Source organism: Rhinolophus sinicus, chromosome 10, assembly GCF_057876585.1.
Source record: "Rhinolophus sinicus isolate RSI-liver-muscle chromosome 10, RSI-T2T, whole genome shotgun sequence".
NCBI lineage: Eukaryota > Metazoa > Chordata > Mammalia > Chiroptera > Rhinolophidae > Rhinolophus > Rhinolophus sinicus.
This window is the reverse complement of record NC_142510.1, coordinates 2,092,086-2,109,773: the sequence shown is the minus strand read 5'-3', so window position 1 is coordinate 2,109,773 and position 17,688 is coordinate 2,092,086. Positions and strand designations below refer to the sequence as shown.

General features: G+C 48.0%; 2 protein-coding genes across 7 annotated transcripts in view; both read left to right on the top strand.

The window, feature by feature from the left end:
• METTL9 (methyltransferase 9, His-X-His N1(pi)-histidine) overlaps positions 1 to 2,158 on the top strand; it is a 40,485-nt gene extending 38,327 nt beyond the window's left edge. For 4 of the 5 annotated variants that reach the window (XM_074322731.2, XM_074322725.2, XM_074322730.2 and 1 more), the window contains one exon: positions 1,472 to 2,158. In XM_074322731.2, coding sequence (XP_074178832.1) covers positions 1,472 to 1,677 — 206 coding nt within the window. In that variant the 3' untranslated portion in view covers positions 1,678 to 2,158. The remainder of the gene's footprint in view (positions 1 to 1,471) is intronic. The other variant, XM_074322726.2, reaches the window with a different exon arrangement.
• A 4,493-nt stretch (positions 2,159 to 6,651) lies between these two features.
• The window catches only part of OTOA (otoancorin), a 53,521-nt gene continuing 42,484 nt past the window's right edge, over positions 6,652 to 17,688 (top strand). Inside the window, exons 1-6 of one of the 2 annotated variants that reach the window (XM_019751674.3) lie at positions 6,652 to 6,994; positions 12,969 to 13,063; positions 13,434 to 13,462; positions 13,555 to 13,585; positions 13,702 to 13,729; positions 15,217 to 15,304. In XM_019751674.3, the coding sequence (XP_019607233.3) occupies positions 12,973 to 13,063; positions 13,434 to 13,462; positions 13,555 to 13,585; positions 13,702 to 13,729; positions 15,217 to 15,304 (267 nt within the window). In that variant the 5' untranslated portion in view covers positions 6,652 to 6,994; positions 12,969 to 12,972. The remainder of the gene's footprint in view (positions 6,995 to 12,968; positions 13,064 to 13,433; positions 13,463 to 13,554; positions 13,586 to 13,701; positions 13,730 to 15,216; positions 15,305 to 17,688) is intronic. The other variant, XM_019751673.3, reaches the window with a different exon arrangement.

Sequence of the window (17,688 nt, the reverse complement as noted above, 5' to 3'; positions counted from 1 at the left end):
CTCATCCCCAGTTTTGTGGGACCCCGTTTCAAAGCGTCATGAAGCAGATGGCTGACACCTCTGTCAACCCCGACTTCCGCCAGCCCCCGCTTCCCCCACTCTCAGAGGCTCTTTGTAAGCAGCAGAAACTGACTCTACTGACTTAAGGAAAAGGGAATTTATTGAAAGGCTTGGGGAGCGGTGGCTCAGAGACTCACTAGGAGGACTGGAGAATTGTGGTTTGGGGGCTGCAGCCAAGAGAAACGCCCCGGATCTCGCTGTCAAACTGATCTGAAGCCCACGCTGCTGCCACCAAGTGCCAGATGCCTTGGCATGGCCTCACTGGCATTAGTACAGCTTGCGCTGCCCCAGCCCCTCCGTCTCAGTGCCACTGCTCCACCCCCCGCAGAGAAGGAGCCTCCCGCCCCTACTTCTCTGGGTCCCTCACTCCCAGGTCTTGGGCGACGGGTCTAAGTTCAGGTCGTGTGCTGGTGCCTTAGCTGCTGGGAACGCAGAAATGCTGCTCCCCAGGCTTTGCCACCAAGACCCCAGGAGAGGGGCCACATGCTGGGCCACCGAAAAGAGTGAAGCATCTTTCCACTCCAGTGTTTGTACTCTTGACACCTGTCGATGAAATATTCTCTACTTTACAGAAGTTATTCCCAACCTGAATTTAGTAATGCTTTTAATTATATGCATTTATTTTACAGCACCATAGTGCCTACATTTACATGCACCCCAACTTTATGTACCATATCTCGGTGTGTGTAAGGGTGTCTCTCTCTGTAGTCAGAGCTTGTGTGTGTATGTGAACTTCAAGACCTTACCCCTCCCCCCCACCCCTGCATCCGATGCTCATAGGTGTGGAAATGACAATTCGAAGAAATGCTGGGTTGACTCATCCATGGTAGTGTTCTACCTCTCTCTGGTCTGAGGCTTAACTTTTATGAAATTGTTCTGAAAAGTTCGGGAGTGGATCACCTTTCCTTAAAAAACACACTGATTATTTGCTTTCAGAAATTAAAATCCTTGTAACCTGGTTTTATTTTCAGCCTTTAGAGAGGTTTATTAACCTCTAGTTAATGCATTGCATAAGTTTACTACATCAGTGGTATTTTCTTGCATTTATCTAAAGCCCTTTTTCAAATATCATGTGTTACTCTGTGCTTCAATAGTCCATTATTTAATGAGCAGTTTTCCAAACCCCTTCACCATTACACTGTGGTGCATCTAAGGGAGGGTGATGTCTGAAACTCTCAGGGCAGGTGATGGTACGGCTTTGGGTCCCGCTACTCCTGAGACTGCCTTTCAGCCGTGAAAGCGTGGGCCCCTCCTTCAGCCCTTCTGACTCTGCCCCTTCCCTCTGTCCACCTGTCTGGGGAGCTGGGTGATGAGTCATCAAAGCTGCGGGTTTGGACACTGTTCCTCCCTCTTCCCTCTTTAAATAACTTGTTTGTTCAAGAATTTAACTGAATGTTTGTATTTGTTTTAGTAGGTGGCAAGTGGGAGAAACCATCAGAAATTTTGGAAATAAAGGGACAGAATTGGGAAGAACAAGTGAATAGTCTGCCTGACGTGTTCAGAAAAGCTGGTTTTGCTATCGAGGCTCTCACCAGACTGCCGTACCTGTGTGAGGGGGACATGTACAATGATTACTACGTGCTGGACGACGCCGTCTTTGTGCTCAAGCCCGTGTGAGCCCGCGGAGGCCGGCGTCCCAGAGCCGCCCAGGGGTGGGCCCTGCGGAGAGGCTCTGCGTTCTCGGTTACGTGGGGACTGCCGTTCCAAATACCATGTAGGAATTTAAAAAGCCAAAATACTAATGATTTGTTTGTAGTGTGTAAAAGGAATGTTTTTAAAAAACAAACACCCAACTCTTTGAGGATTTTTATCAACTCTTACTCAGTAATGCAGGTCTCACTCCAATTATGGAAGATATTTTTTATACTTAATTGCAGTGGGGACTCATTCCCAGTCAAAGCAATAGTCATACTTCACAAGGAACCCATAAATATGGATTGTTTTTAATAAAACCAAGGCTGGCAATAAAGGTGTCCATTCAGTCGCAAATACTGGTTTTAAGGTAATAGCCATTGATTCTCTTTCATGTTTAGAAATCCTTTCTGTCATTATTCAAGGAAATGTTTTTAATCATGCTAATAAACTTTTTTGGAGATGACTCTGGCATCATGTTTGAGTTAATGTAAGTCTCCCCAGCAGCTTTCATTGCTTTGGCTTCAAGGCTGCCCAGACAGCATTAAGTGAAAGATGGAGTCCACCTGAATATGTGGTACAGGAAGGCGTCAGACTGCGAAAGGCTCTATGAGCAAAAGTGCCGGAGCACGCGTGGCCAGTCACAGCCCGCCCGGGCACACGGACTCAGATCCCATAGTCTTCCAAGAAGAGCCACAGGGCTGGGCAGGCTGCAGGTTTGAAAAAGTGCCTCCTGCAGTTGAGGGAGCCGGGTGGGGCGGGGTCCCAGTGAGCCGGCGGGGCGGGGCAGCGGAGCTCCCCTGGCCAATCAGATTCAGATCAGGCCGTGAGCGTAGGGGGCGGGCTCAACACAGGGAAGATGGCGCCGCTCACCGGGAAAATGGTGACTGTTCTCCAGCCCTTGCTCTGAAGCCACACTCTCCAGTCTGCCACCCCCCCCCCCCACCACCACGCTCCCGCTGTCCCCCGAGTCACCGTCCCTCCGCTGGAGCCCACGGTGAGTACCTGTGAGGGAATGAGTCTGTGCGGGGCCGTTTGAGAGAACGCCTGGGTTTCCCGCCGCGTTCCGTCCCACCCGTGGGTCGGAATTCCACGGATTTTTCACAGCTAAATGTTGTAGGGGTTCCTCCTCTCGGCACCAGTGCGCTGGGGCTGGGGCCCCTCACTCCTCCGGGGGAGGCTCTGCAGCTGAGACATCCCTCCTGGTTCTCAGCCGCCACACCAGGTGTGGGCCCGTTGGCGTCCGCACCTCCTGCCAGACTGTCGGCTGCTTCTTCATATCCTTAGTTATAAAGCTTCTGTTCAGCCAGACTTCAGATGGTTTCCAGGTTGAGTGTTCTATAATTTAGTTGTCATTTTAATGTGTTCATGGAAGGAAGCAGGCACAGTGTTTACTTCACCATCTTGGGTCTCCTAACGCTTTTTTTCCAGGAACTCAAATAAGTGAAGTGCAAGTACTTAGCACCCTAGATTGTAAAAATAGAAGGAGGAAATGAGTAAACTTAGTGGAGTTCTTGTACAGTTGAGTTTTGCTTCTTTATAAACTCATAATCACGGGTTGCTTTGAAATTGCAATTAATTGGGAAATTGGGAATTAATTTGACGGTGTGTTAAAAACAAACCCCAAACTCATAATTTATCCTCCTCCCAAAAAAGCAGAGAAAGCACCTACGTGTATGCATTTCAAGATAAAAACAATTTCTCAAAATCTGAGGCTCTCTGAAGACCAGCTTATCAAAAGTGACGTTGTATGGTGAAAAATTAAAACCAGCTAATCTCACATTTCCGATCTGGTTTTGAAGTCTTGCCGGTGTGTCACCATTCCACTAGGTGGCAGTGTTGCTTACTGAGTCAGTCGCTTTTTTTCCTCCTAAATGAAATGTTCCCCCTCACCCCGCCCCGAAGTACGATAAAGCTGCTTTCTTGTCTGCACCAGTCCTTGTGTAATTGCTTCATATCAAGTTAAGGTTGTGCTAAAGAAATTAAGAAGAGCTCTATTTGTGTGCAAAGCAAGCTAATCATTTGACCTTAGGTCCGGAGAAAGGACCTGCAAGCTGCACCTGTGACCCTAGCCCCGTGCACCTGCAGATGGAAGCCCCTTAGCGTTTCGCCCACTGATTTCAGAGTCGGGAAGGAGAGAAGAGACAATACCCCTAGTCATGTCTCCCCTGTGCAGAGAAGTTAAAAGCAACAGTGTATTTTGTACCCTTCTACATGTCATATCAGTTTTTACATAGTTGGCCTTTAGCAGAAAAGAAGCTGGGCCGAGAAACAAAACTTCGTTGTTTCAAGCCATCTCTCTTGAGTAAAGCTTTGTTTTCACTTCGTTCTGAGTATGGAATTTAAATAGATTCCTAAAGAAGCAAGATGTTTTCACCAATTGCTTCCCACCGCTTGGTTACTGATGAAGTGTTTCAGGATCCTTTTTGTCTAACTGCAGCGCATTGAATGTGAGCTTCCAGTGGCGAAGGGGAGCTGCCCCGTCAGTGCAGGTGGCTACGTACCCCAAATTAACACCCGGTGCACTGAGTCTGGAGTGTGGTCTGAGAGGTACTGCCTAGGAATCCCCTGAGCTCAAAACTAGTCTCATTATAGACTTGAAACAGGACGCTTACAAACTTAAAACTAACTTACCAAAGATTTTTTGAAAAATCATGAATTGGCAGATGGAAGTTCACACTATATTTACTCTAAGAAACGTTTGTGATCTGAATGAAAAAAATGCACCCTGAATCATTAAGGAACGATTACTGCCATATATAAAATTCAACAGCCTGCCTTTTTGCAGTTAGAGGACGATGGGCCAACAGCCAGGCAACAGTGAGCAGTACGATAAAAACTCAAATTTCACACCTACTGTAGTTCTCTCTAGGCACTCGTATTTTGCCACTTGCTTTGTCAGTTCTTCTAATATACTTGTGTTGTCTGTCGTCTATGTAGGCATTAATTCTTTCTTTAGTTGTCACCTGGTTTTTAAAACTCACTTTAAAATGAACTTATTGTGGACTAATGTTAGATTTAGAGAAATCTTGCAAAGATAGTACAGACTGTTCCTGTATACCCTTTACCTATTTCCCCTCATGTTAACTCGTTACGTAGTCACGGCGTATTTGTCAAAACTAAGAAATAAGAACTGGTACATCAGTATTCAGTACACTACAGACTATTGACCTGTTTTTCCATTAATGAACTTTTCCTGTTCTGGGAGGCAATTCAGGAAACCACATCCCATTTAGTTGGTTGCTTTTAAAATTACTAGTGTTCACTGACAGCCCCATTATTCGTTTATCTTCTTCAGTTTTTTACTGTAAAATACACATAACAAAATTACCATCTTAACCATTTTTAAGTGTGCAGTTCGGTGGTAGTTAGTACATCCGTCCTGTGCAGCCATCGCCGCCATCATCTTTAGAACTTTTCATTTTGCAGAACTGAAACTGTCCCCATAAAACACTTAACTCCCCATTCCCGCTTCCCCTCACCCAACAACCACCCCTCTACTTTCTATGAATCTGACTACCTAAGTTCCTCATATAAGTGGAATCATACAATATTCGTCCTTTTGTGTCTGGCTTATTCCACGCAATATAATGTTCTCAAGGTTTCATCCATGGGGTAGCATGTGCCAGAATTTCTTTCCCTTTTAAGGCTGAAAAGGACTCCATTACATGTACAGACCACGTTTTGCTTATCCATTCATCCATCAATGGACACTTGGGTTGCCTCCATTTTTCAGTTATTGTCCATGAAGCTGCTGTGAACAGGGGTGGGCAAGTATCTGTTTGAGTCACTGCTTTCACTTCTTTTGGGGGGTGTATACCCAGAACTGGAAACGCTGGATCATATGGTACTTCTATGTTGAATTGTTTGAGGACCTGCCATACTGTTTTGCCACAGCAGCTGCACCTTTTTACTTTCCCGCCAACAGTGCACAAGGCTTCCAGTTTCTCCACGTGCCCATCAACACTAGTTACTTTCTGCTTTTCTTGATACCTTTTGGTGTGAGGTGGTAGCTCACTGTGGTTTTGATTTGCATTTCCCTCATGACTTGTTTTCACAGTTCAACTTGTACGGCACTGGGTTTCATTTACTAGTAATTAGCTTGTTATCTGTACTGAGATCGCTGAATTGCAATCCATGTTCTCTGATACTGAAATACTGCTTTTTAGCTATGAAATTTTATACTTTTGGAGAATTAGGAGAATATTATTACATAATTAGAACTTAAGATGTCCCCCTGGATATTAGAGCCGATATGCTGTATTCACATGGATTAAAATACTGTTATTTTTGTGACAAGGCCATTTTCAAATTACTTTCAATATATGTAAAATCAAAAGTAAGGATTTTCCTCTAAATGACCAGGTAAAATCGGAATGTCTTACACACCTGCACTTCTTAACAGTTCTGGGTAATAATTAAAAACAGATCGAATGCCCAAATGCTGTTTTCTTACTTTCTGTTCAGGAGTCTACACAATATTGGTTTTAAAGGCCTTTGGACCCTCAATACTTATCAAAGGGTAGAGTCGAGATGGTTGAGAATAAATACATCGCCGTCCTTGAAACTCAGCAGAACAGGATGGGTTTTCCTGTCCTCGATGTTACCCCCTTGCTTTAGTTAATGATAAGCTGTGACCGATCATAAAGCTCTACTGGGTTTTGTATTATAAATAACTTGTTTATTATAGAAAACGTAGAAAATACAAGTGAAAAGAAGAAAATATTAATGCAAATAAACTTCACCTACCCCATAACCCTGAGGGCACCGCTGTTAGTGCGTATTTTGGTATCTGCCCTTCGCTCTTCCACGCATGCATGCACACACAGACACGTGTCACACGTAAAAAATCCCAGCCATTAACTATCCAGCGGCCACACTGTTCCAACTGCCTATAAACTTCCAAGGGTCAGTTGGAATCCGGACCCGAGTCCAGTCCCTACATTGCAGTGGGCGGGGGTGTCTTTGGAGCGCGTCCTCCTTCCTCGCTGCCATCTCGGAGGGGGGAGCCGCCGCGCGTAACTGTCTGCGCCCACCCCGCTTCCGGTCTAGAGAGGGAGCCCCACGTGGGGCCGGGAACCCCAACAGTTGTGGGTGCCTCGGTTTCCACGGCCCCGCAGCAGTGGGAGGACGCTTTGCGCAGGCGTGCGCTCGCTGCCCTGCCTGGTCGCCTGCGCGCGGGCCCCGCCGGGCGGTGGGCGGTGGGCGCGCCCTGGGTGTGTCCGCGGCCCCGCCCCGCCCCGCGCCGTGCCCCGCGCGCCCTCCCACCCGCGGGCCTCAGAGCAGGAGAGCTGGCTCCCAGGTGAGGCGCGCGCGGTGGTCCTGCAGGAGGGCCCCGCGGGGCCAGGCGCAGGGGATGCGGGCTGGGCGCTCGCCGCGGGGCCTCCCCACGGAAGGGGCGCAGGGCGGGCCTGGGGCAGCGGGGACAAGGAGGAAGGAGGGGGCACAGGGCAGGTAGGGCGGCTTCAGGGCTCTCGGGCGGGGGCGTCCGTGTGTGTGTGTGTGTGTGTGTGTGTGTGTGTGTGTGTGTGTGAATGAGATGAAACTTCCAGGAAAGGGATCCGAGCCCATTTAATACCAGCGAGGACAACTTTGTGATGAAAATATCAGCAGCCGAGACAATGGCATTAATAACGATAATGGCTGCGAGGCATTGAGTTTTTATACGTGCCCGCGCGGGGCTCGGTTCTTTCCGGAGTTTCCCTCAAAGCTCTGTGAGCAAGAAATGGGAAGACGCAGGTAAAGCAAGTGCGTTGGATACATTTATGAACTTTAAAAGTGCTTACGCAGTCTCTGTGGGGGAGAAACTACTGCCATCTCTACTGGACAGAGAGGGAAATACAAGCCCAGAGAGGTTAAGGCATTTGCCCAACAGCACACAGCTATAACGGGTCGCCCAAGTAAAGCACTGGCCACCTGCAGGCTCAGGGCTGCTAAACAGAGAGGCTGGAGGGCAAAGCTGGTAAGCGCCTGGAATCATTCGGCTCTGGGTTTGGGACCTGGCCCTGCCACTTCGTAGCTGTGTGACCTTGGGCAGGTCACTTGGCGTCTTAGAACTCGTTGCTTCATCTGTGAAACAGCGATCATGGTCATATTTGCCTCACAGAGTCGACAAGGATGAAGTAACAGTGCGTGTAGAGACGGGCATAACTGAGCCCCCTCTTGTTCAGCGGTTGCTGGGACTATGGTTACTAGGGAGTCAGGCGGCCGTACAGGGGACCCCCTCTCTGCCATTGGCTTGCTGGGTGACCCTGCGTGTCTACCGAACTGCTCTGTGAGGCGAAGTAAACACTCAGGGCTAATGAAAGAGTGGCTGGAAGGGAGGACCCGGCGTGTCGCACATGGAAGGTGCTGGGTGAGGCCATTTCCTCCTGTCTCTCCCGCATCATCACGGAATCCCCAGCCTTGTGCTCTCCTGAGACTAGGAGAGAGGAAAGGGTCTCAGCATCAGGGACAGGGTTGGGACAAGAGCCTCGGCCTCCACGCCTCTGGTCCAGAAAGCGCGTTTCCTTGCAGTGCTACACCCCTTGGGAACCCGGCCATCCCAACACTAGGGTTTGAAATAAAATGCAAATCCAGTTCAGTCAGCCTGGTGTTCTGCAGGCCTGACAAATTAGCCCATTTTGCATGAATAGTAATGTGTGTGTGTGTGTGTGAAATCGCCAAGGTCGAATCTGCAGGCCCGTATGTGTGGATGTGTCCATGGTACAGACCTTAGCTGCAGCTGCTTTGCACAGTTAAGCTCCGTGTAATTGTGAATTGTTGGTTGGTGTCTGGGATGGGGTGCCCCAGCACTGGGGGAGCCTCCCAGCATCTTTGCAAGTTTCACAGAAGACAAAATGTCTCTCCTCCATCTCCAGGGTGATCAAACGCGTCCTGGTTTGCCTGTGACTTCCCCAGTTTTAAAACCGTGGGTCTCGCTGCTCATCCAAAGGCTCGCAGTTTCTCAGGAAACTGTGTTCATTTCAGGTTTGGGGGTTATTGTTGCCATTTTCATTTTAGGTTCCACCCAGGCAGCCCTTGCCTGGCTGACTTCCACCCACCTGCCACTGGGGGAGCCTTTTGATGGGGAAGAGCTGGGTCCCCTGGAGGAACCTATCGACCCCCTAATCACCAGCTCCTTGCTCAGGCTTTTCAGTCCTTTTGGCCAGGCTCCGAAGAGAGAGTGACCCAAAGGGCTTTTAATTAAAAACAAATTCCCGTACTGGCGATGGGCTGGGGTTTCGTTGGAACGAAGACAGAAAGCGGGCGTCTGTTTCGGTAATTGTAAACCTCTCCATAGAGTTAATAGGGAGACTGGACTCATTTGCACAAGAAGCCTCATTGTCTGGGAAACTGGAGAGTTGTGAATGAGGCCAGTGCCCAGGGCAGCTGCCCAAAGGGAAGGGAGTTCTAAGGGCCACAGGCTCCCCAGAGCCCCAAAGACCCGAGCCCAGTAAGTTATTATGAGAGTTGAACCTGCTGTGGGGGAGGTGGGAGGGGACGGCTTGGACGCATCTACAAAGTGCCCTGGGACTGGGTCCCCCAGCACCTGTTAGAATGCGTGCTTCAGTGTCTGGAGGGTTCAGAAATTTCAGTTGGTTTTTGCCCTGGGCAGTAAAATGAGCGTAACTTGTTTCCCAAGCTGGTGGAGGAGGCCCCCGTGGGGGGATGAAGAATCTATTTGCATAACAAACTAGACAATGCCAGAGAAATCTGGATGGAAGAATGCGGGGGTACCTCTGAAATAATCTGGAAAAACCTACAGGTGCATGATGGGGTTCCCTCCATGTTCTTGTGAAGAGGGGGTGCCGGTATTTGGGGGACTGAGTGTCGAGGGAACCGTGCCTTTCCCAGACTTCACCTGACTTGACCTGAGGGGCACCAGCCTCACGGTTCTCCTCCGGGTCCTCTGACCGCCTGGCTCAGCCCCCTTCCCCAGTTCCTCCCCACCTCCCCAGCCTCTTTTATTCAAAACACGCAGTCTCTTTTGTTTTGCTTTTCCTTTATTAAACATTGTTTACGTAGAAAATTTCAAACACGTGCCAAAGTAGACACGAGACTGTCGTGTACCTCGCGTAGCCATCACCCAGCTGCCGTGGCCCACGTCTGGCCGTCCTTGTGTCCGTGTGTCCTGGGCCCTCACCTCCACCTATGTCCTCCCTCCCGTGTTATTTTGCAGCATGTCCCACACACATTTCTTCTGTAAATATGTCAGGGTGTAGCTCTAATAAGGGCACAGGCACCCTTTCCCAGTAAAGGCACAGAGAGTAAGTATTTGTGGCATCGGGGAGCACACAGTCGCCCTACACGTAGATGACTGGGCATGGCGTTGTTCCAATAAAACTTTATTTGTGGGCACTAACATAGTCAGAGTCCGTCTCTGGGGCTTGTGCTAATTAATAGCCCTTCCGGGGCTCCCATCTCCCTCCAAGTCAAAGCCAAGTTGCTTACAGGGGTCTAACCCTCACCCCCCACTGTTCGTGCAATTTATCAACCATGCCAGTTGCATTCCGAACCTCAGGCCCTTTGCACTCGCCGTTCCCTTTTTCGGGAACATTCTTTCCCCAGACACTCTGTGCTTTGAGTTTTGAAAATATTAGTCTGGCTTATTTGTTTCTTTAATAAACTCATGCGGAGAGCTTCCTTTGTGCCATGGATTGTTTTAGGTGATTTACTGTCATTAACGCATTTTATCTTCAGACAATACTGCTGTGTGGGTACCATTCCTAACCCCATCTTACACATGAGGAAACAGCACAGAGAGGTTAAGGACCTTGTGCAACATCACACAGCTTGTACATGGTAGAGAGGAGATTCACACCAGGCGGTGTGGCCACTTAGTCCATGCTTACCCTTTCTCTTTTGAAATCAACTTTTGTGCCGCGTCATTTACAGTAGAATCAAATGCACCCATGTTAAGTGTACAGTTCGATGAGATTAGATAAATGCATGTATGTATCTGTGTAACAGCCACCACAATCAAGACAGAGAAATGTCACCCCGCAAAGTTCCCTTGTGACCGTGTTTGCAATAAGCTCCTCCCACTGTATCCTAGTAGAGTCCCAGGAAGTCCTGATTTGTTTTTTGCCACCGTAGATTATTTTGCCTATCCTAGAATTTCATATAAATGGCATCATGCAATCTGGACTCTTGGGATTGGCTGATGTTGTTTGTCGTGATGATTTTGAGGTTCATCCATGTTCTTGCATAAACCAATTCATTCCTTTCCCTGTGCACCTAATGTAACTTTTTCCTCTGGGGGCTTTTAAAAAATGTGTTATTTTGAAATAATCATAGATTCCCAGAAAGTTGCAAAAGGAACAAAGGAGTGTTAGGTCTTCGTGTACTCTTGACCCAGTTTCCCCCAACGATTACATTTTGCATAACTTTACTACAGTAGCAAAACCAGGAAACTGACGTTGGTGCAACCCATAGAGTTTATTCAGATTTTGTGAGTTTTACATGCACTTACACGTGTGTAGTTTTCACGGTGTTGTCACATGTGTAGATTCATGTAACCACTCCCGCCACTGTTCCATGACCACAAGGCTCCTTTGTGCGCCCTGAATAGCCACAGTCCCCTCTCCCCGTGGCAAACACTAATCTGTGCTCTGTAACTTTATATACATGGAATCGTACAGCACGTAACCTTCACGATTGGCTTTTGTTCACTTGGCACAGTTCCCTGAGCCCCACGCACGGGATTGCGCAGCCGTCGTTTGTTCCTTTCATTGCTGAGTGGTATCCCCTGGTATGGATGGACCCCGCTGAGGTTAACTGTCCACCAACTGAAGGAGATTTGGCTGCAAACTGTCGATTCCCACAACCTTCTCCTCAGTTTCAGTTAATTTTCTAGAGTGTCTCACAGAACTAGAAACACAGGGTAACACTTACTTAACGTTTATCCTTTTATTAAAGGATACAGATGAAGAGATACACAGGGTGAGGTCTGGGAGGGTCCCGAGTGCAAGAGCTTCTGTCCCCATGGAGTTGGGGTGTGTCACCCTCTTAGTGTGGATGTGTCACCCACCTAGAAGCGCTCTGGACCCCCTACGATTAGGATTTTAGGGAGACTCCCCCCTGGGCAGGATCTTTTATTAACTCGACTCTCAGCCCCTCTCCCCTTTCTGGGGATGAGACCTGAACACCCCAAGCCACTAGTCATGGCTTGCTCTTTCTGGTGACCACCCCGCCCCGCCGGAGCCCACCCAGGGTTGCCTCCTTGGAACAAGAGGTGGTCTGAGTGCTCTTAGCACCTCGGGAATTACGACGCTTTTAGGAGCTCTGTGTCAGAGACGGAACCAGAGACCAATGTATGTATTTTTCATCGCCTCAGTTTCCCTTCTCTGTGGAATCTTGGTCTTGTGCTACCTGTTGTCCGATGTCTGAAAACCTTTGTTCCATATATTTTGGTTGGTTTTCTAATTGTTTAAGAAAGAGATTTGTCTATTGCCGATGCCTCCATCACACCTGGATGCAAAAGTCCAACTCACTCCTGTTTTATTGGTGACTGGTATTCCATTGAATGGGTGTGCCATCTGTGTTGGATTTTTCACCTGGTGTTGGATGTTTGAGTTGTTTCCAATTTGGGGTTTCTGTGAATGAAACTGTACATGACTTTGTATGGACACATGCTTTAATTTCTCTTGGGTAAGTACCTAGGGATGGAATTCCTATGCAATAGACTATTGTATATTTGAGTGTATAAGACCCTGCCCAACAGTTTTCCAAAGTGGCTGTATCAGCAGTGTATAAGAGTGCGTGTTGCCCCACATTTTCGCCAACACTTGGTATTATCAATCTTTTTAACTTGTAGCCATTCCAGTGGGTATGTAGTAGTGTCTCATCATGGGTGAAATTTGCATGTTCTGATAACTAATGGTGTTGATAATCTTTTATGTGTTTATTGGACATTTGTATTTTTTAAATGACGTTTACGTTTGTATCTTTTCTCCATTTCCCCTCATTGGGTTATCTTCTTACTAAATTGTAAGAGTTCTTTTTACGTTCTGGATATAAGTCCTTGGTCAGATATAACAGAGTCCATGCTTTGAAGCACTCCTCTCTGCTCAATTGAGGGGAATGGTGGAGAGGGTAGCACTTTAAACAGGAGAGAGATGATTGCGTCTCGGATAGGGGTTCAGATGGAGCAACGCAGGTGGAATTTTTAAAGTATTTTTTTGAAAACCTCAAGGGATTCTGGGTCTACTTGCCTTTCCCTCTGTTCTTCTGGATGTTCTTACATATGTTTAAGAATCAAACCTGAATCACTTCCGTGCTTGAATTAACTGCAGGAGGATGTGTCAGGAACCTAGGACGTACGCTCTTTTCCTGTCCCTTTTTCTGAGTCATGGCGTCGCAAGTCACAGAGTTCCAAATTCCAGGCAGGGTAAGTCCCATTGGAGGAATCGTTTGTCATGGTTTCCAGACATCTTAGGGAAGTGGAGTGGGGAGGAATCAATTTAAGTATGTGATGCTCTAAAGTATTTTGGAGTGTGTGTGTGTGTGTGTGTGTGTGTGTGTGTGTACACACGTGCACGCATGAGCACATGTGTGTAGGGTTTTTAGGATTATTCTAAAAGAGCTTTGAAACCAAGGTTTTCTCACACTGGGCACCTACAGGCGCAGATATCATTAAAATCCACTAAAAATTTCCTTCACGACTGACTTTTGGGGGCAGCTTTTTTCCTAACCCACGTTTGTAGTTTTGAAGGTCACGCAATTCAGCTCTAGTTATCCATTCAATGGCTTTCTTACAGATTTGCATCCGTTGCTGCAAAAAATGGCGGTGAGTATTTCATTTTCTTTTCATCAAAACCCCCTCGACTGGAACTGCCAGCGTTCGGATGTTACACTTGATGTTATCTCTTTGCCTTTTAGGAAGAAATAATAGAGGGAAGCTATGTGAATGGTAATGTCCCCACTTTGTCCCCACTTGCTGCCGCTCAGCGTCACACACCCAATACGCCTGTGATGTCTGTGGAGTGATTCCTTTTTAAGTTGTCTTTTCATTTTATCCCCTTGTAGCCTTACTGGATCTCATACAGTTTCAAAGGTAACCCCCCGTGCAGGGGCGGGGCGGGAGGGCTAGATTTTTAACACAAACGCTTAATGGAGGTCTCTTAATTGTACAAAGTAACACAGACTCGTGACCAAAAATGGCACCCTAGGCACAAGGGTTGTTTAGAGCAGCTACAAGTGTTCCACAAACTTGACGCCTCTCTGCTCCAGCAGGGGCTAACATTTATCGAGTGGTTGCTACGTAGCAGGTACTGTTCTAAGTGCTTTGTGCACAGAAACACATCGAATTGCATAGGTCCTGTTGTTATCCCATTGGACAGAATGGTAACACTGAGGCCCAGGGAGGGTGGATCAAGGTCACGCAGCTGGGAAGTGGTAGAGTCGGGTGCATATTCACAGCCCGGCTTCAGGGCCTTCACGGGCACGTTATGTACTGCACACGGGCCAGTGTTAGATCCTGGGGATGAGGGCACGGCACTGGGGCGTGTTGTGGAAAGACACACATTAGCAGACAATTCTCATGATGATGATATTATGAAGGAGCAGAAATGGGGGCCCTGGGGCTTCATAACGGTTCCGCCTTGTGCTAAAGTGGAAGCCCCCCATAAACATTCCTCTCCCTGAGATAGCTTCCACTGACAGTTTTGTAAATCTTCCTTCAGACTAAACACTTTTATTAGTTTATTCATTCCTTTTCTCATTCATCTGCTTATAACAAAATGACAAAAATGGGCTCAGGAAAGGCCTTGTAATTGCTTGCCGCAGGAGGCCTTAGCACGCTTCAGTTACTGTGTCGTAGCTGGAAGCCAAAGTCCAACTCACTCCCTTTGTATTGGGGACTGGTATTCCACTGAATGGGTGTGCCATCTGTGTCGGACCTTTCCCCTGGTGTTGGATGTTTGAGTTGTTTCCGATTTTAGGGCTCTTATAAATGAAACTGTGCATTTTCTGTGCATTGGGCACTGTTTGAAGCACTTGACATGTGTAAACCAATGGAATCCTCCCAATTGTTAGCTGTGTTGCGTAGAAAGGGAAACTGAGGCACAGGACCAGTCAGTAAATTGCCTGAGACCACACAATTAAGTGGTAGAGCCAGGCTGCAGACCCAGCTTTGGAGCCCACACTGTTCACAGTGCCGTTCTAGGTCTCATGGTACCAACACAGCATCTGTGTTTTAAAGTTAATTTAGTGAAGCACATCTTTCTAAGTCTATCTGTTTGGATTTAGTTGACTTAAGTGCATTGCTATGGGAATTAGAATATTGCACACAGCTCAGAAATTGGTAATTGTCTTCGGGAGAATGAGATCCAGGAAATTTCCCCCCTCCCCCCCACTCACTGTGCCATGTTAGCAAGTCTCCTCCCTCCACGCACAAAGCTTCTAGCACCCCGCCCCCCCCAGCCCCCGAGGATTCCAGCATCCTCTCCGAACTCCGGTCCCCTGGTCACTCAGCTAGTAGGGGAGCTCCTTATGGTAAGGGAGCAGTCGTTGTGACTTTGTCCCTTCTGTCTTTGGCTGAAGCTCCCACGTGTGGACGGCAGACCTGTCCCACAGAGTGCTGGCCTACCTGAACTCACAGAACGTTGCCTTCACCATCCCCAGCCTCCAGGTGTGTACCTGAGACCCACCCCTATATGTTCCTCTCTCCGTGCTCAGGGATTGCAAACTCAGGGGCCAGGTAAGTTGGAGAAGTGGGTTCGGCTTCCATCTGGTCTTCACCTCCCCAAAGAAGCCTGTTCTGTCCCGTGTTTCTTGAAACACGATACAGGCTCTTTGTCTGTCTCATTTTTCCGCCTTGGATGGAGACATGGTGTATTAGGGTACAGGCTGAGCAATTGTAGCAGAGAGACCCCAAATTACAGCAGCGCAAACTACTGAGTTTCTTTCTGTCTCACATAGTCCAGAGGGTCAGGCAGCACTATTTCAAAAGGCCGTGCAGAGGCCCAGGTTCCTTCTCTCTCATTGCTTTGTCATGCTCTAGGGAGTGCTGCCCACATGGCTGACACAGCTCCTCCATTCTCCAAGCCAAGGGAGGGGAGGGGTGGGAAAGAGGAAGTGAGGGCTGACATCTTCTCTTTTAAGGATGTGACCTGTGAGTTGCACACTTCCTTCTGCTTACCTTCCGTTGGTTCCGAGTCCCGAGTCATTTCTTACAGAGGCCATGAATCCCGCTAGGACTTGTGGGATTCTGTTGCTAAAAGGAACAGGAGAGTGGAGCTTTGGGTATAATGATCAATCTCTCAGGCACGGGTCCAAGACCTGTTTTTGTTTGCTTTTAACTCTGCCATAAGGAAAGCAGTAGCACAAGCGTGTTGGTAGGTGGCCATGGGTGTTTGCCTGGGGGGGTAATAGGGCATGGTGGGGAGTGGGGAGAACTGATGGCACGTGCCTCGTTAGCACGACCAGCGGCCAGCCCATGTGGTGTGTCCTGTCGTTACCAGGACACTGTGAATGGCACAGACCATTGAGGAAATACTCTTCCAATATCCAAGACCTATTATCTGACTGAGCAAAGAATTCGTGTCATGGACGAATGAAGTTCTGACATCTTTGCTGTTTCAATGTTGACATCCTTTTCAATGAAAACAAAAATATCAACCAACATTCACGTGCAAACTGCCTTCAGAGGGTTGGTTGGTCACCATTTACCAGGCTACCTGCCAGCTGGCGGCAGCTGGTGGCTTCATGGCACCTGCTTTCTGTCTGCTGTTCATCAATCTGTGGCAATGTAAGAGATATTATGCCTGATCCTTTCCTCTCTCAGTTTGGTTTCTCATGAGACGTACATATTTCCACCTGTTCAGAAGATATACTACCTGTCTTCCTGTCTGTACCTTCATGTAGTCACTCAGTATCTGTTTCTCTGGCATCGACTTTCTGCCAGGCACAGTTCTAGACACTGGAGACTCAGAGGAGAAGAGGCACTCATATTACCACCCATGTGAGCCTTTCATTTGAGAGGGAGAGACATTGAGTAAATAACTATTCACCTCATTCAGGACAGAGAATAACGTCTGACACTTACTGACCACTTACCGTGTGCTAGGGACTAGTGGAAACACTTCATACACTCATTTAACCCTCCTAGTGAATCCTACTATTGTCTCTATTTTCAGCTGGGGAAACTGAGGCCTAGAGGTAGTGTTGCCCATGTAGCAAATGAAAAAATACAGGATACCCAGTTAAATTTGACTTGCAAATGAGCAATGTATAATTTTTTCAGTATAAGTATATTCCATGCAATATTTGGGATGTACTTACGCTAAAAATTATTCATTATTCATCTGCAAGTCAAATCTAACTGGGCATCCTGTGTTTTATCCAGCAGCCCTCGTTGAGTAACTTGCCCAAGGCCACACAGCTAGTAAGTGGCAAGGTGGGGATTTGCACGTGGGCTGTCTGGTTCCACCTTTTGCTCATGCCGTCGTGCTCTGCTGCCTTTCTAGAGCAGCTCGATTTAAGGGAGATGTAGAAAATAACTCCCCAGGTAGAAGAGGACATCTCTTTCAGGAGAGGGTGCTGGCCTCTGTTCCTAGTCCTGAAGGGGGTCATGGGGAATTTGTTTCTGCTGCCTGAATTTTTGTCCTGCACTGATAGCTTGGGGCCTGAGACAGGGTTCGAGCAGTGGCCACTAGGGGTAGTAGACTTTCTGGGCAGAGGCCAGCTGCTCTGGCCTTGAAACCTCAGTCACCTACAAGGATGGGGCAGGCTGTGGAGAAGTCAGCTGCCTGGGCAGATGTGGGCAGGCGAGTGATTATAGCCAGCCCCGAGCTGCCCCTCGCTCGGCCTGCTGGTAAATTACCAGGTAGGGACATGTGCCCAGCATTGCCATCTCCTTGTGCTTCCCAAGAGAAGTTGGAAATCTGGATTTTTGTGAGGAATCCCCTGACTTTTAAATGTTGGCAGCTAACGAAAAATTTCAGTGCTAGCGCATCCAGAGGGGCACAGGCTGCCAGCGTGTGGTCTGTGCAGGAAGTAGGCAGCCTGGCTGGG